This window comes from Cydia strobilella, chromosome 5 (assembly GCF_947568885.1).
Source record: "Cydia strobilella chromosome 5, ilCydStro3.1, whole genome shotgun sequence".
Taxonomy (NCBI): Eukaryota; Metazoa; Arthropoda; class Insecta; order Lepidoptera; family Tortricidae; genus Cydia; species Cydia strobilella.
Genome location: NC_086045.1, coordinates 13581392 through 13606123, shown reverse-complemented (window position 1 = coordinate 13606123; position 24732 = coordinate 13581392). Strand labels below are relative to the sequence as shown.

The 24732-nt window shown below is 39.6% G+C and overlaps 2 protein-coding genes across 3 annotated transcripts in view; one reads left to right on the top strand and one right to left on the bottom strand.

Annotated features, from left to right (window-relative positions):
- LOC134741654 (hemicentin-2-like) overlaps nt 1-24732 on the top strand; it is a 241468-nt gene that overhangs the window by 12643 nt on the left and 204093 nt on the right. The window contains exon 2 of one of the 2 annotated variants that reach the window (XM_063674513.1): nt 9836-9923. The exons of the other annotated variant lie outside the window; for it this stretch is intronic. The gene's annotated coding sequence lies outside the window, so the exon portion shown is untranslated. The remainder of the gene's footprint in view (nt 1-9835; nt 9924-24732) is intronic. 2 annotated transcript variants of the gene reach the window in all.
- LOC134741771 (uncharacterized) lies at nt 10939-11322 on the bottom strand. Its single transcript, XM_063674666.1, has one exon. It carries the CDS (start codon nt 11320-11322, stop codon nt 10939-10941), a length of 384 nt encoding a protein of 127 aa, XP_063530736.1.

Genomic DNA, 24732 nt, shown 5'->3' with positions numbered 1-24732 from the left:
CCATAGTACTGGCAGTAGATGGAACCCTGTCAAATTTGTATTTGTATAGCAACGGTTCCAGAATTGTTTGTTTACTTTTAGATAAGTCAGTCGGTCAATAACAGCCCTCATGTAAAGTCTGAATAAATTACAAGTATTCACTTTCTTGGTTTCACTGTGTTGATCTCTGCTAAATAGTGATAGGTTTATCCCCCACACTAAAAACTAGACTATGACAATAGGTGGCCATTTTTCGTTTTATATAGGTGTTAACGCCTAGAGTATGTGTGCCATGCATGAGACACACACACTGACACAGCGACAGCAACAGAAGCGCGGGCGCGGCCCGCACCCCACTCTTCATCTAGCCAGCAACGCATACGTACATTTATAGTATTTATCTACCATGTAGTTTCTTCTCATTAAAAGTTAAAATTTGGAAACTCCTGCGTTATTTCTCCATCTAAGTCCACCGTCCGTAACTAGGAGTCGCTCCTGCTTCTTCAATAGGGTTCCTTAGAAAATAGAAGAACCATGTTTAACCAAATTAGCCAGTAATGTTATTTAACTTTATCTTCAAAATTCATAAATAGTTCGTGTTCAGATTCCTGGTCGCTGACATCGCTATCACTCACATCAGTATCACTGCTATCACTAGAACTATTTTTATTTTGTACGGAACCACCAAATATATTGCTAGGTCCAGCTTGTCCCATTTCTCTTGTTATTTCCTCTACTGGTTATTTTATTAATGTCGAGTACCGGTCGGTTATATACTTTACTAAACAAGCTTATGACCTTTGTGAGTTCAAATGTTCTTACAGATATATTCCAAAAAGCTACTACTCTTTAATATAATTTAGTCAAGAACAAATACACTTATTATTATGTTGTTTTTCAGCACTGCAGCCATTAACATGCTTTAGTAAGAGCAGAACCCTTAACCTGTATTAAATTTAACTAAGATACTATAAAAAACAAATGCCCTTGTAAGATGCGCTTTAAAGAATAGATCTTTTTCTAAGAGTAATTAGTCTTACAAAGTGCATCTGTAAGACAATGTCCTTTTAATACGTGTTTTACGAGTAGGTCTTGTATGTTTTCTTAACTAACTTAACGGTTAAAACACGTGAGTGAAACCGCTAAGTTAGTTAAGTTAATATGTCTCACGATAGTTTAAATTCGATTGAGGTATTTTATGTATCTTTAGGATATCTTTATGAGTATATAAGTTCTTATAGTCCAAAACGTCTGTACGCTTGCCTTTCTAAGGGGTCCATTCTTAACCAAAACCCTTATAAAACTTTTATAATGCTTTTGCTGTTATATGTGACAGTGTCAAAGACATTTTTGCTAGTTAGGATTAGCATAGAAGATTGTTAACAAAGGGATAAAATTATGCTTAGTGCCAAAGCGAGTACGAGGTCGAATACGAGGAATCCAAAAAGACAAGGCAAATTTGCATAAACAGTAATTAAAATTAAAGTAATAGACGTACGAGTATTTCAATGATTTTTCCTAAGAACTTACTTTCGATCGGAGACTTTGCAATACAAAGTTTGCATGTTTGGTCATAACAATCCATAGCCAAAAACATTAACTTGCAATATTTATAAAAAAACACTTATTATTCAAGGAATCTGCAGAAGTTATAAAATAATTTGTTAATTAAAGTATTATAATCAGCGGGATTGCCTCTTACTTTTTATTTTTTTACTTTTTCGTTCTAAAACTGCCATTAGGCAACGCGGCTTTACTCGTTCAGCCAATGACAGGGTGACTTCACATTGGTTATACAAAATTAATGTTGTACACGCATCTTACCTAAACTAAGCCCCTCAAATTAAGTCTCACGCTTCACTTTTAAAGTAATTAAAAGTAATTTTTTTAATGTTTTAATTTATCCTTTTTATTAGGCTTCACATGGTTATCCTATCATAATGATTATCAAAGAAGTTTAATGAATTTCAAATGAAGAAATCATCGCATTTATTCGTGATAAACTATAATATATACAAAAGTATATAAACAACAAAGAAATATAAACATAAAAATAAATAAATAGTTTACCACGAAATGATCCCCCGCCTCAGCATAATGCTTACCCAAAAGTCAGCGCTGATCTTCCGGACCGAGACCATTTGAGGGCCACGAACGAACGCAGCTGTACGACGTACGACACGGCCCTATTATAAAACTGAACGCGACTTGGCGGCGGCGAATGAGCGGCGATCAGCGCCATCTAATCTGCCGGTGAGATGTCACGATGACATAAAAGACCATGCATGTCGTACATGTGCTGATTAATTTATTATTTACTTATAAATAGTATATAATACTAGTATCGGTACAAAACAAAAGAAAATCAACGTGGTTACATGACAAAAATAAAAAAATACAATCTAACAATAAAACAAAGGATGATGATGTTTACAACTACCAAAAAAACCGGCCAAGTGCGAGTCGGACTCGCGCACCGAGGGTATTTTTTATGTGAAACGTGAGTGAAAGGTAAATTGCGGTTTACTATTTATGACGTATTAAAAAAAAACTACTTACTAGATCTCGTTCAAACCAATTTTCGGTGGAAGTTTGCATTTGTACGTCATATATTTTTTTCAGTTTTATCATTCTCTTATTTTAGGAGGACACACATTTTACCACTTTGGAAGTGTCTCTCGCGCAAACTATTCAGTTTAGAAAAAAAAAGATATTAGAAACCTCAATATTATTTTTGAAGACCTATCCATACTCTCATCAAACCTATTTTTGAGTTTCAGTTCCAAGTATGGGGAACCCCCAAAATTTATTGTTTTTTTTTTCTATTTTTGTGTGAAAATCTTAATGCGGTTCACAGAATACATCTACTTACCAAGTTTCAACAGTATACTTTTTATAGTTTCAGAGAAAAGTGGCTGTGACATACGGACGGACGGACAGACAGACATGACGAATCTATAAGGGTTCCGTTTTTTGCCATTTGGCTACGGAACCCTAAAAATGTGTTTACTTTGCCGAAGTGAAAGTTCCTACATAAGACTAAAATAAAAATAAACCTTGGCTTTTCATTATTACAAGTTTGTTACATGAAGAAGATGAATTACATAGATATAAATATAACGCACAATGTCGGAGTAAGAATTGCAAGGCATAAAGATAAAGAGATGACAACAAAACAGTATACAGACGCATTCAGTGAACATGAGGATAGGACAGAAAAATCAGGTACCTATATTACAATATTGTTGGTTTGCTCACAAGTAAAAAAGTAAGAAAACAAGTAAAAACCCACAATTATTGGAATAATAAATTACATTAAATGAAGCTAGTATCATGTCTTAAAGTCTCCTGTTGCCGCTGGTGTCGTAGTGTATATAGTTTAAGCTTAGCTTTAAAACGTACCATACTTTGTAGGTTCCTGAGGGGTGGAGGAATGTTGTTCCAGCAGCGGCTTGCCATGTACCTAAAGCTCCCACGAAAAGCTGCCGAAGCATGTCCAGGTGTCACCAACTGTACACTGCAATTACGCGCCCCAAGTGACCTGCGAGTGGACATCCATGATAACTTCTCGAAGAGATATGATGGGGATTTGTGTTTTATTACGCCTTATAAGAGATATGCCAGATGTAGCTTGCGATTTTGCAAGCAGCATTTTGAGTATACTGTGCTTATTTAGAAATGGAGTCACATGGGCAGGGGCTCTTGGTAAAATGGTTAAGCAAAAAACGAGCACAAGCATTTTGTACCCGCTGAATGAGTCGCTTTGTTTTTGCCACAAGACGATGATCATAGACCAAATCCATATAGCTTAATTTATATAGAACACGTGTTTCAATCAACTGAGAGCGCAAGGTTTCATTAATGAACGGTCGTATGTTATACAAAAGCTTGAAATGAACACTTTCCTCTTTGGTTATCAATCACCTGACAGTATTTATGAACAAATGTAGTAATTGTAGTAATGACAGTAGTAATTGTCACTTGTCAAAGAAAATAAGAGTGACAGGTATGACATTTAGGTATTTAATGTGGAGTAACCACACTTTGGGACTTTAATTATGTATTGTAGCATGGGGGGATACGACATTAATAAAATTGAGCCACAATCAAGTGTTTTGTATTACCAATTCGAAGTCACTAAATAAATAAAGAATGAAATTCTGTGTCAAAAACATATTAATAATATCGTTACGTGTATTTCCAGAAAACTGAACGTAATTTGTACACAATGGAAATGTTATACGTATTTACAAATTTGCTGCCATGAACTCGCTTCGCGACTAGGTGTTGGAATACTGAAGTAAAGTTAATTAACTGAAACTGTCGCAATTTTCAATTTAATTACGCTTATACCAAAAGTGAAAACTTATCATAATATAATTATACTCGTATACCTAGTAATTGCTGCTTTTACGATCAGCGCCATTTTGTTTCCTTACATTATGGGCGGATTTAAAAAATAATGTAGATGAGAATACATCTCTAAGGCTGTGTGTAGCATTAAGTACCTAATACATGAATATATCCAGTGTCTGTTTCCAAATAAACACGAAGCTGGGTATCGGGACTTGCGAAAGCCAAACCCTAAGCTCCCTGCTGATACGACCTAGATACGACCCAATGGCCAAGTGCCTACTAATGTTCGAGTGCATATTATTATGACAACGAAATATCATAATATCCAAGGAAAGGTACTGTTGTGTTCCTGATTGTGAGTAATGTGATCAGAGTTCTCGAGGGTGTACGTATTGGCGGCAAGAGTCCTTCCTTTGACCCAATTCCAATGCTCTTGAGATCTATGGACCTTTACGGGGTTTGTAAAAAAAGTAGATACAATATCAAGCGCACGCCCTCAGCTCTTTTGTAGATCGATTTTCTAATGAAAACTTGTGAAGACGGCCGATTCTAATTTAACAATTTCTTGAGCTTTTGATCTTGTTAGGGTTCATCCATTAATTACGTCACACGAATTTCGAGGTTTTTTGACACACTTGGTGACGTCACATTTTTCAACGAAATCGGCAAATCGAATTAATTATAAATTATAAATTATTATTAATATTTTATTAAAATATTTTTGACAAGAGAAATATTAGTGATTTTATAACCCAAAACAGATTAGGAAAGAAAATTAAATGTTTAAAAAACGATCATTGTTCCAAATACTTATTTAAGTGTATACAGCGAATAAAATAATTTTTTCACATCACCTATTCGAAAAGGGAACTTTTCTTCCCTGCTAGGAGGGATCAAAGTGGCAGTTTTCTGTTCAAGGACATTTTGTTGCCAGTATGAAATATTGACACAAAGACATATGCTAGCAACAGAGTGGTCAACGCTTGGAACAAACTCCCAGGGGATGTAGTAGCGGCCCAAAGTGTCAATGAGTTTAAGAATAAATTAGATAAGCACAAAGCAAATTCTACTCAACACTGAGAACTTGGTTTATGACTCTGGATACAGGCATTATCAGTTGTTTAAACTGCCTGCCTGCATTACAAATAATAATAATAATAATAAGCCCGCAGGGCAGCTTGTGGCGAGCTGTTGGGGAGTAACGACCCCACGGACCCGAGTGCTCCCGAGAGTCGGTCAGGGTCTCCGTCTCCGGCGTGTCTTCATCGGTCGGAGTGGACCCCAAGGGGACCTGCAGGACTCTCAGCTCTGGCTTGCCTTCATTGGCCGTCCAGAGAGGAGTCGCTAGAGCTATATGCTCCAGGGGTGGAAGTGAAAGATGCATAAGACGCGAGTTGGCACAGTGGCTGGTAACAGCCACTGGGTAGAAAGCGGCACACACCTCTCGACACCCCTGAGCCGCTCACACCGGTGTTGCTCCTGGTCGTCTTCACGACGGCAGTTTCAGGGGCCCATCTAGTCGGCGGCAAGTCACCACCTGCCTCGATAACGTGTACAGACATTGTTATGGCAGGTGTCCGGAACTCCGGACCTCTCAGCAATAGCCCAATCTTTTTACCAGCCAAACTTCAATACCATAACCGGCACTCTTTTCCACTGTATTTATAATAGCCCCTACGCCTGTTGGGACCGATTTACGGGTATCTATTTGTACCCGTGAATGGGTTCTAGCAGTTGTATTACATAACAGCAAACTTCTCCAAAGGGCCTCTACGTGTTGGATTTGTATCCCCACGCACGCCTATCAAATGACCGGGATGTATATACCCGTGAGTTTATACGAGATACAAATAATAATAATAAATTAGTATGCATATAATCGATTACAATTTATTTATAATCGATTACGTGCATACAATTTTTCTAACTTAAATAATATTTTGTTGTAATTGTAAACAATAAATGTAATTAGTGTAAGTAGCATATTTAAATTAAGTAAATTCATTAATTAGCGTAATATTTACAAAGAAACGTAAAAAAACATTAGTTTAATAATTTAATTTTTATTTTGACATTTTAGGTCTCCTTAAACGCAGCCATACTTGTCTATGCAATTTAAAAAGTTTATATTTAAAAAGTTTTGCACAAATATTTCACAAAGCATAATTATGCGGTTCTGTATTGTGTATAAATTTGTAAATACTTAGTTTAAATCAATAACTTTATAATAATAAATATAAGTGAGCCCGCAGGGCAGCTTGTGGCGAGCTGTTGGGGAGTAACGACCCCACGGACCCGAGTGCTCCCGAGAGTCGGTCAGGGTCTCCGTCTCCGGCGTGTCTTTGTCGGTCGGAGTGGACCCCAAGGGGACCCGCAGGACTCTCAGCTCTGGCTTGCCTTCATTGGCTGTCCAGAGAGGAGTCGCTAGAGCTATATGCTCCAGGGGTGGAAGTGAAAGATGCATAAGACGCGAGTTGGCACAGTGGCTGCTAACAGCCGACGACGACGGCAGGGGCCCATCTAGTCAGCGGCGAGTCACCGCCTGCCTCGATAACGTGTACAGACATTGGTTATGGCAGGTGTCCGGACCTCTCAGCAATAGCCCAATCTTTTGACCAGCCAAACTTGTTGTATGTTTTGAATCCTAATATATGTATATAATTTCCTCATAGGTGATGTGAAAAGCAGTATGTGTCACATGGTAGCAAAATTATTTTCAACTTGGGCGTTAACACTTGAATCCCTCACTACGCTCAGGATTCTATGTTAATTATAGAATCCTTCGCTTCGTTTAGGATTCAATTGTACGCCCTCGCCGTAAATATGTCATTTTGCTCCCTTGTGACACAATCACTAAAATTAAGTTAAAGTGACGTCACAAAGTTTGTGACTCCCTCCTCCCCATTGTCACAACATGTACAATTTTCGTGACCAACCCTCCCCCCCGCCCCCCTAAACGTGTGATGTAATTAACGGATGACCCTTTATGGTACGACCTTGACGATCACTCACTGGAAGTGCACTGGGGAGTCGTGTCATTACGCATCTCGCTCATAGTTATTGGTACAAGCCAGAGATGCACTCTGTGAGTCGTTTCACGACAAGATGATAATTTTAACAAATTGTTATAATATATCAAAATCGGCATCCTGCATCAGATTTTAAACTCGTGCCCTTGATTCTAAATTATACAAAACCTAATACATACCAGTATAAAGCACCAATTCGAATCTTATGGATCGATCAGATATTCTTTGGAATAAGAATATTCCGACGCCTCGGGGCAACTCGATGCACAGTTTAGAAACTTATCGACTAACACATACATACACCTACATATTGCAGTTCAAGACATAATTATTAAGTTTTGGAGACAGGTGCGCTTATTAGAGTTATGCATACAAATATTAATGTTCTATGGGTAAAACCTAGTAATTGATGTTGATGCAGATTGCAGACATACGACCAATCCAATTTTTACGAGAAGCATAATAACATAACAATTTATACTCTCATCAGGCCCATTTTCGCGTATCATGGAGACCGTCCGTGAGGGTTCACCTTACAGAAGCCAGCATAACTGTGATCTAAACTTAATGGTTAATTTGGATCGAATACTCAACTGTGCTTTGAAAGCGCTGCGAGCAGCGGAATAACCACACTGCACAATTTTTTTTTAGCTGTAGGTAGGCAGAACATGATCCGGTTTTAATGAATCCGGCGGCGATGGCAGCGCTCACGTTAGGTTATAGATTTTAAGGAAATCTGCAATCCATTGCTATATTTAGTAAAAATAATGATTTAATCTAAGATATCTCACTCGGGATACAGAAAAAAAACCTTCTAACATCTTTAACCCTTTACTTACGGGGACTTTGAACACTCAGTCGCCGCTCAATACGGGCATGTATTGGCGAGAGTCAGCGGTTTGACATAATTTCACTTACTTATAATTATAACTTTTGAAGTACTACAGCTACGTGCTCGAAATTTCACACACACATTAAGTATAATATGTATAGTTAATAACTAATCACTTGTTGTATTTATATTCACTAATGTTTCTTATATCACGCTTAATATTAATCACTAAGAAATTGAAGAATTTTAAGTTACTATTAGCGAATTTCTCAAGATTAAGTTTTAAAGAATTAGTTTATTATATATGTAACACAACTACACGGTGTAACATGAGGAAACCGAATAATTTGAACGGCGTATTCCTGATCGTATTTAAAGACTAAAATGTCCTATAAACTTTTCTGTAATTCGCCTAGTTTCAGAATTAATACCAATAAAAAAAAAACAAGTTTTTATTGTTACATAGTGCAAAACACATTTTTGATAGCGATGTTGTCACCACTATGGGACGTAGTCTAAGTATCCTTATTGATAGATGTCAGAAAGTGACAAGTAACACTATGTAAAAACTAGGTTTTACGGGAAAAAAAGTAAAAGTCCGTTTTAAGTGATAAGTTTACCAATAATATTTACTTTTTATGTACAAATACATTTAAAAAATCGAAAAAAAAACATTTTTTTTTTAATGCGAATTTCACCTACACAGTAAATTTTTTCCTTCTTTTGGCCTCAGAAAAGCGTGGTTAAAATCTTTCGGTTTCCTCGTGAACACCTTGTATATACTTAAATGATGATAATTATTGAAATATTGCAAAAAATCAATTACTTAAAATGTTGCATAAAACCAATCTCTGCTACTGACGATAAATAGGGGATACCGCCGTTTAGCCAAAATACAAAATATTTTTCGCCAAATTTCACTTCCCAACAAACTTATGGCATCAGTTTCATTTCCCAAATGAAATTTTAGCAATTTTTTTTACTTCGCAACCATTTCATTTCCCAACCCCATACTTGCGAAATGAAAATGACGTACTAGGTTGGGTTAGGTTAGGTTGGATTATGAAAATTTGCGAAATTAAATTTCGCCCAAGTAAAAATATGGGATAAATAGTTTGGGAACTGAAAGTTTGTCAAGTAATTTTCGCCGAAACATCAGTAAACCGAAAAATAGCCCTACTGGCAACTTGGTTGACACCTAAAGGGTTAATGGCCTTTGTTCTTTTCTATGTGTATAGTTGTTATCTTGTATAGGGTTCTTCATCCCAAAGGTGACGAACGAAATCCTATTACTGTTTCCTCGAGCATAAGCATGTCATAATATAAAGGGCATACTATAAAAGTGACTTGTGTTAGTTGTAGGAGAGGGCGGCATATTCAGCATTTCGCGAAAGCATACGTTTTTTGAGATATTGGTAATGGAAATACGAATAGCACGTAACCGTCGTAGATATCGTGTGCAACAAAATGTCAAATGTTGCTTGTCACTTTTCTGACAAGGAACTCTAAAAACGTGGAAACAGTTCGTAATAAAAACATCAGCAAACGTGCGTTCCATTTTAAAATTTTGATCATCTCAAAACTCGTCGAGTCACCTCCCCATATACTTACCTAACCAATATCAATGTTTTTATTCCAGCTGCGAGTAAAGTCTGCATTAACCCAGTTGCAGCTCGCTTTTCGCTTCCTATCCTATGCCGATGCCGGAAGCAAAACAACTTACCTCGGTATGTACATATTTACTAGTTGTCCCCCGCGGAGATGTCTGTTTTAAAATTATTATTAAGATTTATTTGGATAAAGTACAATGATGTTTTTACTGTTTTTTGTTAACTTCGACTTTTGGCTAAGTACAGTTGTTAAGGAAAGTAAATGGTATAAGTAGTTAATTTTCGTAATTTTGGTGATTTATGTTTTCTAACTTTCATAGAAAATAATGAAATGCTCCATCTTACGCTATTGTGAAACAAGCATTACAATTAACTCAACCAAACAATCATGACAGGTCAATATCATGTCGGACATCTATAGTCCGAGATACGAAGACAAATTTTTGTTTTAAGAATTTTAAAATTATAAATTAGAAGTTTTTAAAGTAAATATGATAAAAATTACAAAGTCGCAATGGTTACCATAAATTGTGGTGTGGAGAGCTATTACGAAGACCGAGTTCCGCGTAGGGCCGAAGACCCGAAGAGACTGGGAGAGGCTCCCTTACACTTGAGACCGAAGGGCGTGCTTCGAGAGATTAGAGCTAAAACACAGAGTAATAGTACAAGTGTCTAAATGCTTAAGTCGAAGTCCAAGCTCCGCGTAAGGCCGAAGGACTGGAGCCTCCGACAGGTACATATTACGTACGAACCATGGCCGAGTTCTGCGTAGGGCAGATTAGAAGGCCCGTAGTGTTCGGGAGAGAAGCGCCCATACGCGCGGAGGCCTAGTGCGACAGGTTAGTTTTTTAACACATTAATGCATCAAGCGAGACCGAAGGCTTCCAACCCACGAGGTAAGTGATGTAATACAGAACAATGTAGGCACACTGAAGGTACGCTTCCTGCAACTTTCACAAGTAGATTCTGAAAGCAGAAGGCCAAATTCCGCATAGGGCCAAACTCTGAAGGCCTAGCTTAGAGAGGCGTGTCATCCGGGTCACCGCACTCATGGCAGACCGTGCTGGCTTCCCTCCTGATTCTATGCAGGTAATGACCGAAGCATCCATGCCCGGTCATTACCTGCGTCAGCCTAAACCCGATCTTGCCATGCCCCCTCTCCAGCCATTGGTCGAACGACGGGAGGAGTGCGAACTTCATAGAGGGAGTCCTCCAGGTCGTTTTTCCATCGGTCCCTCATCCTCATTTGCGCTTGGCGGCGCTCCTCTCTTAGCTCTTCGGGAGCGGGGAACTCATTCAGGGCCCTGCGCCTTTCCCGCTCTCTGTGCGCTTCTGCGAGCACCTGTGCGTCCAGCTCCCAGGGCATTGTGCCCGCTAAGGCGCATGCCGCCGCCCACGCCACCGTGCGGTAGCCCCGCACCACCCGAATGGCCACCACTCTTTGCGGGGCCCGGAGTCGAGCCCTATTTTCTGCATTGAGCCTGTCGGCCCAAATCGGCGCCCCATATAGGGCCATGCTCCGGGCCACCCCCGCGTATAAGCGGCGGCACGCGAGATTCGGCCCTCCCTGAAGCTGCCGCCGTAATTCGGGGAGCAAGTTGGCGGAAGTGCTCCCCGAAATTTTACCTGCGGTCCAGATGTATGCCCAGATACTTAATGTGGGCCTTCACACGGACCTATTCTCCGCCCACAGGGATGACGGTTGCAGCGGGCGGCTGCCAACCCCTGCCACCGAAGATGATGGCGTCCGTCTTCTGGAGGGCCACTTTTAGCCCCAGTAACCCTATGCGGGTGACCATTAGGTCCGCCGCGACTGCCGCTCTTCGCAGGGCTTCCTCCAGTTCAGCCCCCCGGACAGCCACCATCGTGTCATCTGCATAGCAGATGACTGTCATCCGGGGGAGCAAGACCCCTCTTATGGCCCAGTCGAACCCGATGTTCCATAGGAGGGGTCCTAACACAGATCCCTGGGGGACTCCGCATGTCATCGCTCGCTCAAGCCGTCTCCCGCCTTGTTCTTCGTAGATCACTACCCTTTGTGTGAGGTAGTGCTCCACCACACGCCTCAGATAGTGAGGCACTCCGTGTTAGCGGAGTGCCTCAACGATCACCGAGTACGGGAGGGAGCCAAACGCATTAGCGATGTAGAGAGACACCGCCACCACTCCTTCCTTTCGCCCCTCCGCGTACTCATGGAAAGCCCGTAAGGCGCCTAAAGCGTCCATCGTCGACCGCCCAGCCCGGAAACCGAACTGGCGGTCAGACACATTGGGCCCTGTCTCGTCCAGGTGCTGGATGATCCGGGAAGCAATGATACGTTCAAGCATTTTCCCGGTTTCATCCAGCAGCACTATTGGTCTCCATCCCGAAGGAGAGTCTGCCGGACGACTGTCCTTCCGGATAAGGCAAAGTCTCCCCTGCTTCCAGCACTTTGGAAACCGCCCCGTTCCAAGACAGTCGTCAAAGGGGTCTTTGAGACGGTCTCCGAGGTGCGTCAGCGTCACCGGCATGATACGGCCGGGAACGCCGTCTGGGCCTGGAGCCTTTTTGCAGCCTCGCAGTCGATAGATCGCGCGACCTATTTCCCCATCCGTAACAGGTCGCGCCGCAGCCGGCTCCATTGGCTCATCCAGGGGGCCCGCCATGTGGGGCGGGACGAAACCCGGCGCCGGTGGGAATAGGCCTGTCACTATTCTATTAAGGAGTTCGGGTTCCAGGGAGTCCATACCAGGAGCGTGGCGTAGCTTTGTGCGGAAAACTTTGTACGGTCGCCCCCATGGAAATAGCCATAGCATAGAAATAGCATGGATCCAGTGTAGCCAGGAACTCCTCGTGTGCCGACTCTTTGGCTTTGGCTATCTCTGTGGAGAGGGCCTCCTTGGCCTCTTTGAGGGCCATGCACAGGAGCTCCTCTTCCTCCGCAGTGTGTCTCCGTCGCCGCCTGCACCGGGTGTACGCTCGGCGCGCACTGTTGCAGGCGACACGGAGGACCGCGACCTCCTCCGTTCACCAGTACGCTCGCTTTTTATTAGGCGGCCGTCCCCCTTCATTCAGATTCAGATTCCCGGACTTACGGGCCTGTTCTAGCACGTTTTTAGCTTCTGTGCAGACTTCCTCAAGTATTTCCCCCTCAGTGATTTCCGGGACCATGGAAGCACGATCAACGCAATGAGAGCTGCTCTCCCTGATATCGGGGATTGGCTTAGTGTCCTCCGAGGACGTCCGACCCTTACTCCAGCGGTCGTCATCATCCATAGACTCATCTTCCTCCTAGGAATCTTGACCCACGCTATTACGCAGCTTGTTGCGGCCCGCCGACAGCCTAGCGTAGGCCCCAACGGCCTTTCTTCCTCCTCGAGCAGACATCTTCAGTTTTAGGCAGGGAGCCGCTGATCCCGCACCACCAGCCTTTCTCCCCCTGCGAGCCGAATTAATTTTTGGCGGCTCGTTTTCAATTTCCCGGTCCCCGTCGTTAGGATGGACCCTTTTGGTCCCCGCCTTGAGTCTTTTGGTGCCCGATGCTCCACGACTGAATCGCCCCTTGGAGTCCCGCGACAGCGAACCACCACCCCTCAGTCTTAAGATACCTAGATTGTAATCTGGGCAAATTCCGGCGTTCATTTCAAGGTCGTAGACGTTGGAGTGCGACAACAGGCCGCAGTCCTTCGCCTCCAAATCAACAAAATCCTCGTTCCAGTTTGCATCCATCCATCGGAGTTGCGCCAGAGTCGTGTTCACTAAGACCGGCACCATGCCGGCCTGCGAGGCGGTTGTTGCCCACCCCTGGATACGAAGGGCAGCCGCAGAGCGGGCGGGCATCCTCCATTTGGAGACCCGCCTGAGGAACTTTTTCGCAATCGACCTTATTCATTTTAACTCCCACCAATCTTTTTTTTTCAGGGGTGAGCTCCCCCGCACGCTAGGCACTGGACTCCCTCCAGCCACGCATCCCATCGGCACGATCCACTCACCTTGGTCGCTCGCTCCATGCAAGGAATTCATTAGGGTCGGTAATAATGGTCTCTCTACCGGTCAAGATTTCGATCGAGCAACCGGCAAATTCGGATTCAGCGGGGTCAAATTAGTTTAAAAAACCCGGTTGCCAAAAAGTAATATGATTTACCAGTCGAAATCTTTTTTTTTTTAAATATGACTAGACTAAAGTTACATTGACATTAAGTAATATGATTTGCCAGTCGAAATCGATTTTTTCAAAAATATTAATAGGCTTGATGACAAATTTTTATTAATGGTATCAATCGATCAGGTTTGTTTTTGGGATCAAATGTCTATACGGGACCATGGGCATTAAAGCAATACAAAAGTCAGAAATGATAGTCAAAGTCCGATAGTCGTATTTCACTCGCGAAACGCTCCTAACAAAACGATGTGAAAATAAGTAAAACTGAGATTTTGTCGGTGAAATATTGCATTTATGCATACTAGTATAGTTGCAATACAATCTTTTTTTGGAAAAAATTCAAGGAATCGAATTGTATCTTTACTTTATTCCTTTTTGGAAGTTAAAAAACTTGAAATTTTGAAACTTTTATATCCTGTATTTTTCTATCATTTTCATATAATATTATTTTATTATCCACATTATTGTGATACATTGCTGATTTGCTATCTATTTTACTAGATTTTGTTATAAAATTCAACATGTGTCACCATCCCTAATTGTACTTAAAAATTAAAGGATTTTAAAATAAAACTGAATGTATCTAATACCCGGTAATATGTACCTACCTGTTTTTCTTTTGTAAATAATAAAGATAAATAAAATATTGCTACCGTGTGAAATAAAGTATGTTTCCCTCCACGTATGATGGGGGTAGTTGGCATTAAAATTTAAAACAGCCTGAGCCGTAAAATAAAAGAGGCGGCTTCTTATAAGCTATTGTTTTTAAGTTAAAAGGGTGTTTGATCGATCAGGCATTCTTTACGGTAATAGAATTTTATAGTAAACTAGCTGTTGCCCGCGACTTCGTACGCGTGCATTTGTATTTTGGTGGTTATTATATTCTACATGAGCATAGAACATTATGCAGCAAAAGATAGCAGTACGGACGGTTAATCATTTGTTAATAATTGATTATATTTGTCTGTCACAACACAACCTCACAACCTACGAAGTTTCAAGCTTTTAACTGAAAAAACACACACACATACAGCGGTGGTGGCCGAGTGGATATGACGTCCGATGAATGAGTTTTTCGTAACTTTATGTACGAAATATCATTGGATATTTACCAATAGCTTTTCGGTGAAGGAAAACATCGTGAGGAAACCTACATACCTATATCTGCGAAGAAATTCGAAGGTGTATGTGAAGTCCCCAATCCGCATTGGGCTGGCGTGGAGACTTTAGCCCTCTCGCGAATGAGAGGTCTGTACAAAGTAGTGGGACGTATAAAGACTGAATTATTAATAACCATAGAGTAACTTATACTAGAGCGGTACTGTCATAGTAAATTTTGTAACCCCAGTAAATTCACTGCCATCTGTCGACACACTTTAAAACTAAAAATAAATATTTATAAAAATACGATAAAATGTATTTAAATATGGATAAATGATTTTTTTATTTGCATTAATTATTTTTATATGATTTTGACCCATATTCTTTCACTGGTATGCGTTAAAATTATAAATAACAAACGAAACAGTCAACGCCCTCTATACGAGTGTAGGCCAAAACTAGTGGCGCCATCTGATCGAGAATCAAATTTTCGTGATTTTCGAGGCACGTTTTTTCCTTAGACTGTATCCATCTATTACGGAGTTATATCTATCTTTGTTAATAACTAAAAAAAATATTCTCGATATAAGAACCCCCTTAGAAGATTTTTAAGTCCACTTTAAAAAAAACTTTTATAAAAAAAAAGATAAACCGACTTCAAAAAGGATGAAATTAAATATTATCCTTTTTAGGGTTCCGTGTTTAAGTATATGCGTTACCAACTGATATGTTTGAAGTCGGTGCCAAGCCAAGTACTCCAAGTAGTAACAATACCAGTCAAAAATAATCAGCTTTATGTCTATAAATCCCAGAATCAGAATTTTCCTCGAGTCCGTCTGGGAAATCATTCCTGTCAGTAAATCCATTCTCCGCCCCGCCACTGACCCAATCCCTCAAACCCCCCGATCACTCAACCTCACAGCATATCAACCCCTGATCACTGAACCCCTCAACCCTAAACCACCAACCCTTCAACCGCCATTCCCCGACCCCTAACCCCAGACCCCTTAACTCCTAACCCTAACCCCCAATCCCACTCCCAACCCCTCAGTCTCCGACCCATCAACTCACCTCCCCTCAACCCCCAACCTCAAACCCCCCAAACACTAATACCCTCTACCTTCACCTCTCAGTCTCTTTGGTTGTTTCCAACACTACCTACATCAAAAATCATAATACACATACGAGGGAAGTTATCAGTAGCCTTACCACGAGTTTGACATTGATATATTCGCTATCGTGTGCGTAACTTACTGTTTATGCATCTCGCTCGTACTGGCGTATTAGTGTACAAAGTAAGTTACGAAGAATATTTAGTGCCAAACTCGTGGTTAGGCTACAGTTGCACTACATCAAATTGGTGGTTTTGGTGAGGAAATGCTTGAGTTACTTAAGAAAACGACCAAATCACCATACATGTGCCTTTAAAAATTGAGGAGTTCCCTCAATTCCTCATGGATCCCATCATCAGAACAGCACCAGATTAATGTGGAACCACCTTGGAGGTAGTTCCTTTCAAACAAAAAAAGAATTGTGCAAGTCGGACAACGGGTCTCGGAGTAATCGCTGAACATCCTAAATTAAAAAAATCATCATCACTACCTTCAAAACAATCATCATCATCAGGTCCACTTCATCAAATTGGTCGTTTTCGAGAGAAAATGCTCAAGTTGCTTATGAAAACACCCAAATCACCATACATGTGCCTTTAAAAATTGAGGAGTTCCCTCAATTCCTCAGGGATCCCATCATCAGATCAGAACCAGATTAATATGGGACCAACTTGGAAGTAGCTCCTTTCGAACAAAAAAATAATGACTCAAATCGGACCACGGGTCTCGGAATAATCGGTGAACATACATAAAAAAAAAAAACATAGCCACAACCGAATACAGAACCTCCTCCTTCTATGAAATTGAAGTCGGTTAAAAAATAATGTTCGCTCCCGATGCACTCTTTTAATAACCCATTTTAACTCCCTTAGGGAAATTTCTAAAACCGCTGAAATTACTTTTACAAAGATTCAAGTCCCGCGCTCAAAAAAATGTTTGATCTCCATACAAATTTTTAACCCATGAATCAGTCAGTCAGTTAGGACACACGCATTTTATACATATATTATATAGATAGATTTAATATAACATGATTCTCATAATATTATTGACATTTGTATTTTTGTTTTTATTGGTTTTTTGACATTTGTACCTATATATTATTATTTTTAATGAGGTTTTAATTTTTTTTTATTTAGTGTTGTGTATTTTTAATTATATTTTTATTTTAAATTATGACATGTGTTTTTGAGATTAAAGATATTGAATTACTAGGTGTAATGATTGATTTCCACCAGAACTATCTCACTACACCACCGCCACCTCTGGTACCTCTACTAGGTACCTCTACTATTATACCTACTACTAACACGACCACAATAAATTGGTTCGACTTTCCTTAATGTTAGTAATATTTTGTAAAATGTTATATGCCTAAAAGGCTGCGCCAATGCGTTAATTACGCATGTTTCCACTTAATTGCTTTAATAAGACTCCGACCGCTTTCATTACAAAATTGTGAACAAATTGCACCATTTTCAACAGTAGCCCTCTCGACCACTCAGAAAATGTACATTAATGTCGGAGAATAAATAAGTTAACTAAGTCGGTTAAGTCTATTTGTACTCGGAAAGTGGTCTAGGCCAAACCCCGGTCTTTCCGGCTCATATTAAAACAGTTATCGCGCGATCTTAACTACTCTGTACCTACTGGAAACTATAAGTACCTATAGGCCTCCACGAAAATGATATACTTATTTTAAATTTACACATAAAAAGCGACCTTATCATAAACTTTTTAACGTCCCATTCACTATGCACCTGGCCCCGCACAGAAATGCTCTATTATTTCCCGAAATTAATTTGATAAAAAGCTTGTACTGTTTTAGACTTTAATGGATAAAAAATAGGAAAGATATTGCAGTGGTCGAAAAGTTGTTATTTGACTAAATTTCGCTGTTATTTGAGACTGGTTTTTAATAGTAGGTACTTATCTATTGTTCTCGGTTGAATAATGTAGGTATAACTGAATCCACGTATTTGAGAATCTCACATGTACTACACGGTAACCTACTGTTATTTTCTTTCACATTATCAAACTATTAGCCATGCCAGGTTAATATACATTACCTAGGTATACATTACCTACTCTTATTACTCCACGTTCGCGCGAGTTCTTCCGAAAGAAAACGGATTCACAAGAATAATCATACTCGTAGTAAGGTATAAGAGTTTCTTTAACTAAATTTAGCATGTAAGTAATAAAGTAAACTGATAATTTCTCGCTACAAATATTATGTTGAATATTGTTATAGGTATCTACCTATCTACACTATGTTATTGCAATACCAAAATAAAAAACTGGCAAATTACACGCTATTAAGAAGTTTAACTAATTATCCTAATTACAAGACTTGAAAGTCAACAAGTTTCTAAAGAGCGAACTTGTTGGGATATAAACAAAGTTCGCAAACGTTCTCGACTGTTAGTAGTTATATCGCACGCGAGCTCATCTCGTGCGTGACAAACAATCCCGTCCTAGGGCCGTATTCAGAAACGGAAACTCGGTAGCTATAAATATTAAGTCATTTTTGTGTTTAAATAGTACACAGCGCCATATTTTACGGTTCCGTACCCGAAAGGCGACTAACGGTTTACTACCCTATATTTTAAATACCTCCTCTGTCCGTCGTCCCTATGTCAGCGCGCTCTATTTATCTCTAGAACCCTAACTTTCTTAGGGCCACTTGCACCACCAATCCAGGGTTAGCCGTCGGAGTTACTGTTAACACAGGGTTAAATTGTACTGGTAACTCCGGGTTTAACCGGTTAGCCCCGAGTTAGTGGCTAACCCTGGATGGCGCAAGTGGCCCTCAGGGTGTTTTTACCTCTTGCCGCTATAAAAAAGTAAATATATTTAATTTAATTGAAATTTGCATACACAAGACGTGACCTTTTGGAGTTATTTGACGACTTGTCGGTTAGCGGACTCAATGGCATGATGCGTAATAGAGTAATTAAATAGATCCACCTGAAAATTGTTGGTTAGACTTACAGGCGTATTCTGATTTAAATAACAGGGTGTGAATTACATCTGGATTAGTTATGGAACTGATCTTTCAGTGTCAAAAGTAACGCTTTTGGTTGAAGAAATGTCACTTTTGTCACTAACAGAAATTAAGTAACAATTTATATTCATATGTTAATATTATTTAAATATTTTATTAATTTGTGTTTGTAAAATAGTATTGTAATGTAATTATGATGACATTTAATGTAATGTTTTAATTGTAATATCTTTAATTGTACTTTATCGTTTAGTTTAGAAATGACGTCTGTACCTACCTACCTATTATTTAAATATTTTCTAGTTATTTTAAAGAAATTCTTATTGGAAACTTAATGCAAATACGAAACTGTGTCCTAGAAATTGAATAATTTATTGAACATTCAACTTTTCTGTACTGTAATGTTGGTTGAGTGAGCACCTGTATCCAATACTTTACCAATATCATTCTGATTCGCCAAATGCACATTCAGGAATAAAGCTTCTAATATCCGACCGACTACCACTTATTACACTAAGTGGTTTTTGATATATTGAGGGATGTGACTAAAACGCTTCTAATAAAAAAGTGATGTGAACCTGAAAGTTTTATAGGATAACATTTTTAACGAAACCTAACCTTACGTAAGTTACGTACCTACCTTGTATTATAGTTGTATATAAGCTATCATACGTAAACTAGTATTTTTAGTATCTTACCCCATACCCGGGAGTTTGAAATGTTTGAACCAGTTAGGCTTAGGTCCCTAATATTTCCACAATATCTTTATCCACGCTTTGCGATATCAATCTACGGTAAGAGCACTAGGTACAATTGTAACGGCCACCGGAGACTCCGAGTTTTATCGAGAGAGCAGTAGAATAGAGAGGTAGAGCTAACGAAAATATTATGTATCTAGTTAATTAAGATCGCGAGGCGCAATTTACAAGATGTTTTTAATACCTAATACTAAAATGCAAAAAAATCAGTGTCAAAACTTTATTTCATATCAAAAGCGACGCTTGGCCAAAGTACCGACCCTTTATTAAAATTTCTCCCAACATTCAACCTTAACAATATTTTCGGGCCAGTGAGCTGGAAAGAAAAATGCTTTTTTAACAGATTTGGCATATTTTATTATAATAAATTAAGAGGTGACCAACGGTCTAAAAATGCAAAGGTAATTGGTAACATTTCGTTAATACTACTTTCAGAATATCGTTTTGTTTGCGGTCCCATTTCTTACCGAATATAATAAATACGCATGGATAACCTGTTCAAGTAAACGATTTAGATCGTATGATTATTTATTGATTTTGCCTGGAAAACTATTTTGATTTGGTAGCGGTGTGGTTGTGATTGAGATTGATAAACATTGAACAAAGTTCCGATTCCGATAATTTTTAGGGTTCTGTTATCAACTAGGAACTCCAAAGGATTTGCCACACTGGATGCGTTCTGCGGGCAGCGGTCAGGTCAAACTTCAACTTCAAAGGTTGCTGTCAATGTTGTTCATACATAATGCGGGTTTGACCTGATCGCTCGGCTGACCGCATAACGCATCCAGTGTGGCAAATCCTTTATAGTTACGCCTTGTGACTGCCCAAAAACAAAAGACTAGAAAACGTTTCTAACTATATTGTAATATAAACTAGTAGTATCAGTGTGTGCGCAAATATTTGAACTGAGATAGTTGAGGTGCAGTAGGTTCAGAAAACGGAGTTTTTAAAAAGTCGTAGCGCGTTTTCGGATCACAAATATCACAATACGGCTGCCATAAATTTCATTAGCAATCTAGAGGCCTCTCTCGAGGGGCTGTATCGATTCGATTCCTGACTTTTTGACTTTCGCTCGATGGAAAAAAATCACGAACATAAACTCTAAAAATTTGTAACAAATTATGCACAAAAGCTAAAAATATGAAAATTACTTCTAAAAATCAGCAATTTCATGTTTGAGGGAACGTATCGATTACGTTTTTAGTTATTTAAACGTAAAAATAATTATAATGGAAAAACATGATATCCACGCTCCCGGGCACGCACTTCAATCTCACTCACGCTTACGCTCAGTATATAGCATATTACTTACAATGTACAGTAATACTGCAGCAAAAACGCTGGTGCAGTCTGAATCGGAATCTTTCAGATTCCGATTTGATCGAGATAAGATTATAATTGCATTACAATAGATTAATAATGTAATGACTAATGTGCATGAAGTACATAATATGTATATAAGAACTAGTTTGGTAGTAAGGAATTAACCAGAACAAGTCTACCATTCAACGGTACCTTTTACTCACAGCTGTCCTTGCAGCGACCAATTATTTAAAGTGACGTAGCCCTCCAGTGGTGAAGGCCGGATCCGGCCACTTTTTCTTTAATATATGACATCTATTACAGTTTTTAATTTATATATAGTAGTGTGACTACTTAAAAAAAAAAATATTTAATAAAATAATTTGATTTGTTCCCAAACTTGTTTATATAAACAAAGATTGGTCTGACTGATTGTAAACATTATGAACAAAATCTTGTCTACAACATTAATATTAGATGCCGGCTCTCCAAAAGCCGTGTATGTGACATGTAGTAATGAAATTTCACTTAAGGACTCGACTCTCGAAGATTCAAGCAGCGCTCCGGGCCCTCGACACTACACGTCGTTTTGACTCCTAAAATTTAATCTGCAAAGGGACGAGAGGGTAAAACTGATAATGTTCTGATTCTGAGTGATCTTATTCAGGGATAAATTAGATTACGAGTAATGATTGTTATTTAAGGCTTTACAAATTTGTTTAAAGTTGCCTGGTATTGGACATTTTACCAATTTATTGAACTGGGTATGACTTTTTGAAGACTTAAAACAACGTACATTTTAATAACCACAAATAAGGCCAGTCATAAGTTTGTGTTATGAAACATTTTACACGATTTTTTTTATTTACAAGGAAAGGTACCTAATCAACTATCAGACCGTAATGTTTTTCTAGGAAACACATTAAGTAGTACCATTAGGTCCACATGGCAGTTTTAACGTTACGTCAGTAAGTGCGATATGTTGAATAAAAACGCGTTTGTATCTGCAGTCAGCCATTCAATCTTTAGCTATGTAGTTACAGCCAATGAAATACGGCGTTTCGTGAACTAAAGATTTCCTTTGGCAGGATCGGTCCTTAGGACCTAAAGATCGATTTAAGAAGTGGAGCTACCAAGGCTTTTGGTGTCAATTTTAAGAGGGTGGGGGGGGCTCTCAACTTTGTCTTGATACTATGGTATCGTTTATTTACATCATTCAAGTATTCAAGTAGTTTATTTTAATGAATAAATGAAATTATTTAATCCAGAAAATATTTACATATAAGGTTAAAACATTTAAAGCGAATTACATAATAATATATGATTAATTAAATTAAATTGAGACGTACACAAACACAAAAATCTTTAAATAAGGACCTGCGTCTCGTCTCGTATTTGCTATCACTAAAGCTACTAAGCCAAATTTGGTATTGTTTTCGTCTAAATCGGGGATGCCTAATTCATTTATGGTATCACAATGACACCATTCCGAAGTTAAAATACATATAATATAAAAAAAAACAACCTTTTATTAAATTTCTCTTCACCCTTAAACCGCTGAACCGATTGAGTGGAAATTTTGTACAGAGATAGTTTGAGTCCTGGGAAAGGACATAGGATAGTTTTCATCCCAAAAATCATCCCTGGTATGAAAAGGGGGGTGGAAGTTTGTATGGGGAATCAATAACCGCTGAACCAATTTAGATGAAAGGTATGGTCTACATCTTTGATTTACTTGATAATGATACCAAACGAGACTTAGAACCTAAACTTAAACAGTTGTTAACCTCAGACGACGGCGAAACTGAAACTTGACACGAACCCGACCCTGACCAGACCCGGATCCGAGTCCGGACTTTGACCTGGAGTCGCGCCCCAACCTGCCTCAGGCTAGACTCGGATCGGGACCTTGTTCCAGATCTGTTCCTAAGCTCTAAACTAAAGCAGAACTAAACTTAACTATACCTTTTATCGAGACAATTCTAAAAACCCCAAACACATTAGGTTTCCTGGTTTTAGCACAGAGTTCCTATGGCCACCTCCTGTCTCCATCATCAGATCAGCTCGATGGTATCATAATATAGCATTGTCACCCGACTTACATATGTATGCTAATTTTCAGCTTCATTGGAAGTCGGTCAAATTTAATTTGCAAGATTTGACCGTACAATACATTGCAAGTTAATAAAAAGCTTGTAAAAAAATAACCAGGCTTAAATCCGAAACCTAGACGTATTAGAACAAAGGCGGAACCAGATTCGGATCCAGACCTGAATCAGACTCCTCTTTTTATTGACAGGCTGGCCCGAATATTAGACGAGGAAAAATATGAAAATTAAGGGAATGCGAGTTTAGTTGCATAGGGTTACTTCTTTGTGTCATTCATAACAAGACCGTAAAACTAAAAATGGAAACATAAAAACTATTTTAAACCAAGGAGAACTTCAAAGAGGATCAAATTTGTATGCATTATGTGTTGCCAACTAATATGTTTAAAGTCGGTGCTAAGTCGGCTTTTAAAGCGTTACCAAAAATCCTACCGATCGAACATTGTGCGGACAACAACTGCGATCAATCTGCATTTATCTGGGCTCAGATTTCGTAATCGACGTAGATAGTTGGAGCGTCACATAGATGCAAATTTCTGAGAACTAGCTCCCTTAAATAAACGATAGTGTAACGTCTCACTTCTAATTAGCTGTCCTTTGACGCGGCAGTTACTGCGGCAGTAAATGGGGAGAAATCTGAAGCTTAATCTAATGTTGACCACAACTAATAATAAGAGTATGACCATTTTACTAGGCAGATGTACTACATCATCATCATCATCATATCAGCCAGAGGACGTCCACTGCTGGACATAGGCCTCCCCCAAAGAGTGTCACTATGACCGGTCTTGCGCCACCCGCATCCAGCGGACTCCCGCGACCTTTACCAGATCATCAGTCTACCTTGTGGGGGGTCTACTCACGCTGCGTCTTCCGGTACGTGGTCGCCACTCGATAACCTTTCCGCCAAATGGCCGTCGGTTCTACGTTCAATATGCCCCACCCACTGCCACTTAAGTTAAGCGATTCGGAGGGCTACATCGGTTACTTTGGTGCTGTTGCGGATGGCCTTATTTCTGATGCGATCACGCAGAGAAATTCCCAGCATAGCCCTCTCCATTGCCCTTTGGGTAACTTTGTGCCTTCTTATAAGGCACACAGTAAGCGGTCACGTTTCAGTTCCATATGTCATCACTGACAACACACACTGGTCTAAGACTTTCGTCTTGAGACACTGCGAAATATTGGTCAAAAAGATGTGCCGTAGCTTCCCAAACGCTGCCCAACCGAGTCGGATTCGTCAATTAACCTCTTTCTCGAAGTTCAACCTACCTAACTGGACAGTCTGTCCTAGGTATATATAATCATCTACAACTTCAAGTGTAAAATCTCCGATTGTAACCGGAGTTGGTTCTACATGGGCATTTGACATGATCTTCGTCTTGTCCATGTTCATC

Coding starts and splice junctions, on each gene's coding strand:
- LOC134741771 (XM_063674666.1), bottom strand. CDS start 11,322: ATGGCCCTATATGGGGCGCCGATTTGGGCCGACAGGCTCAATGCAGAA.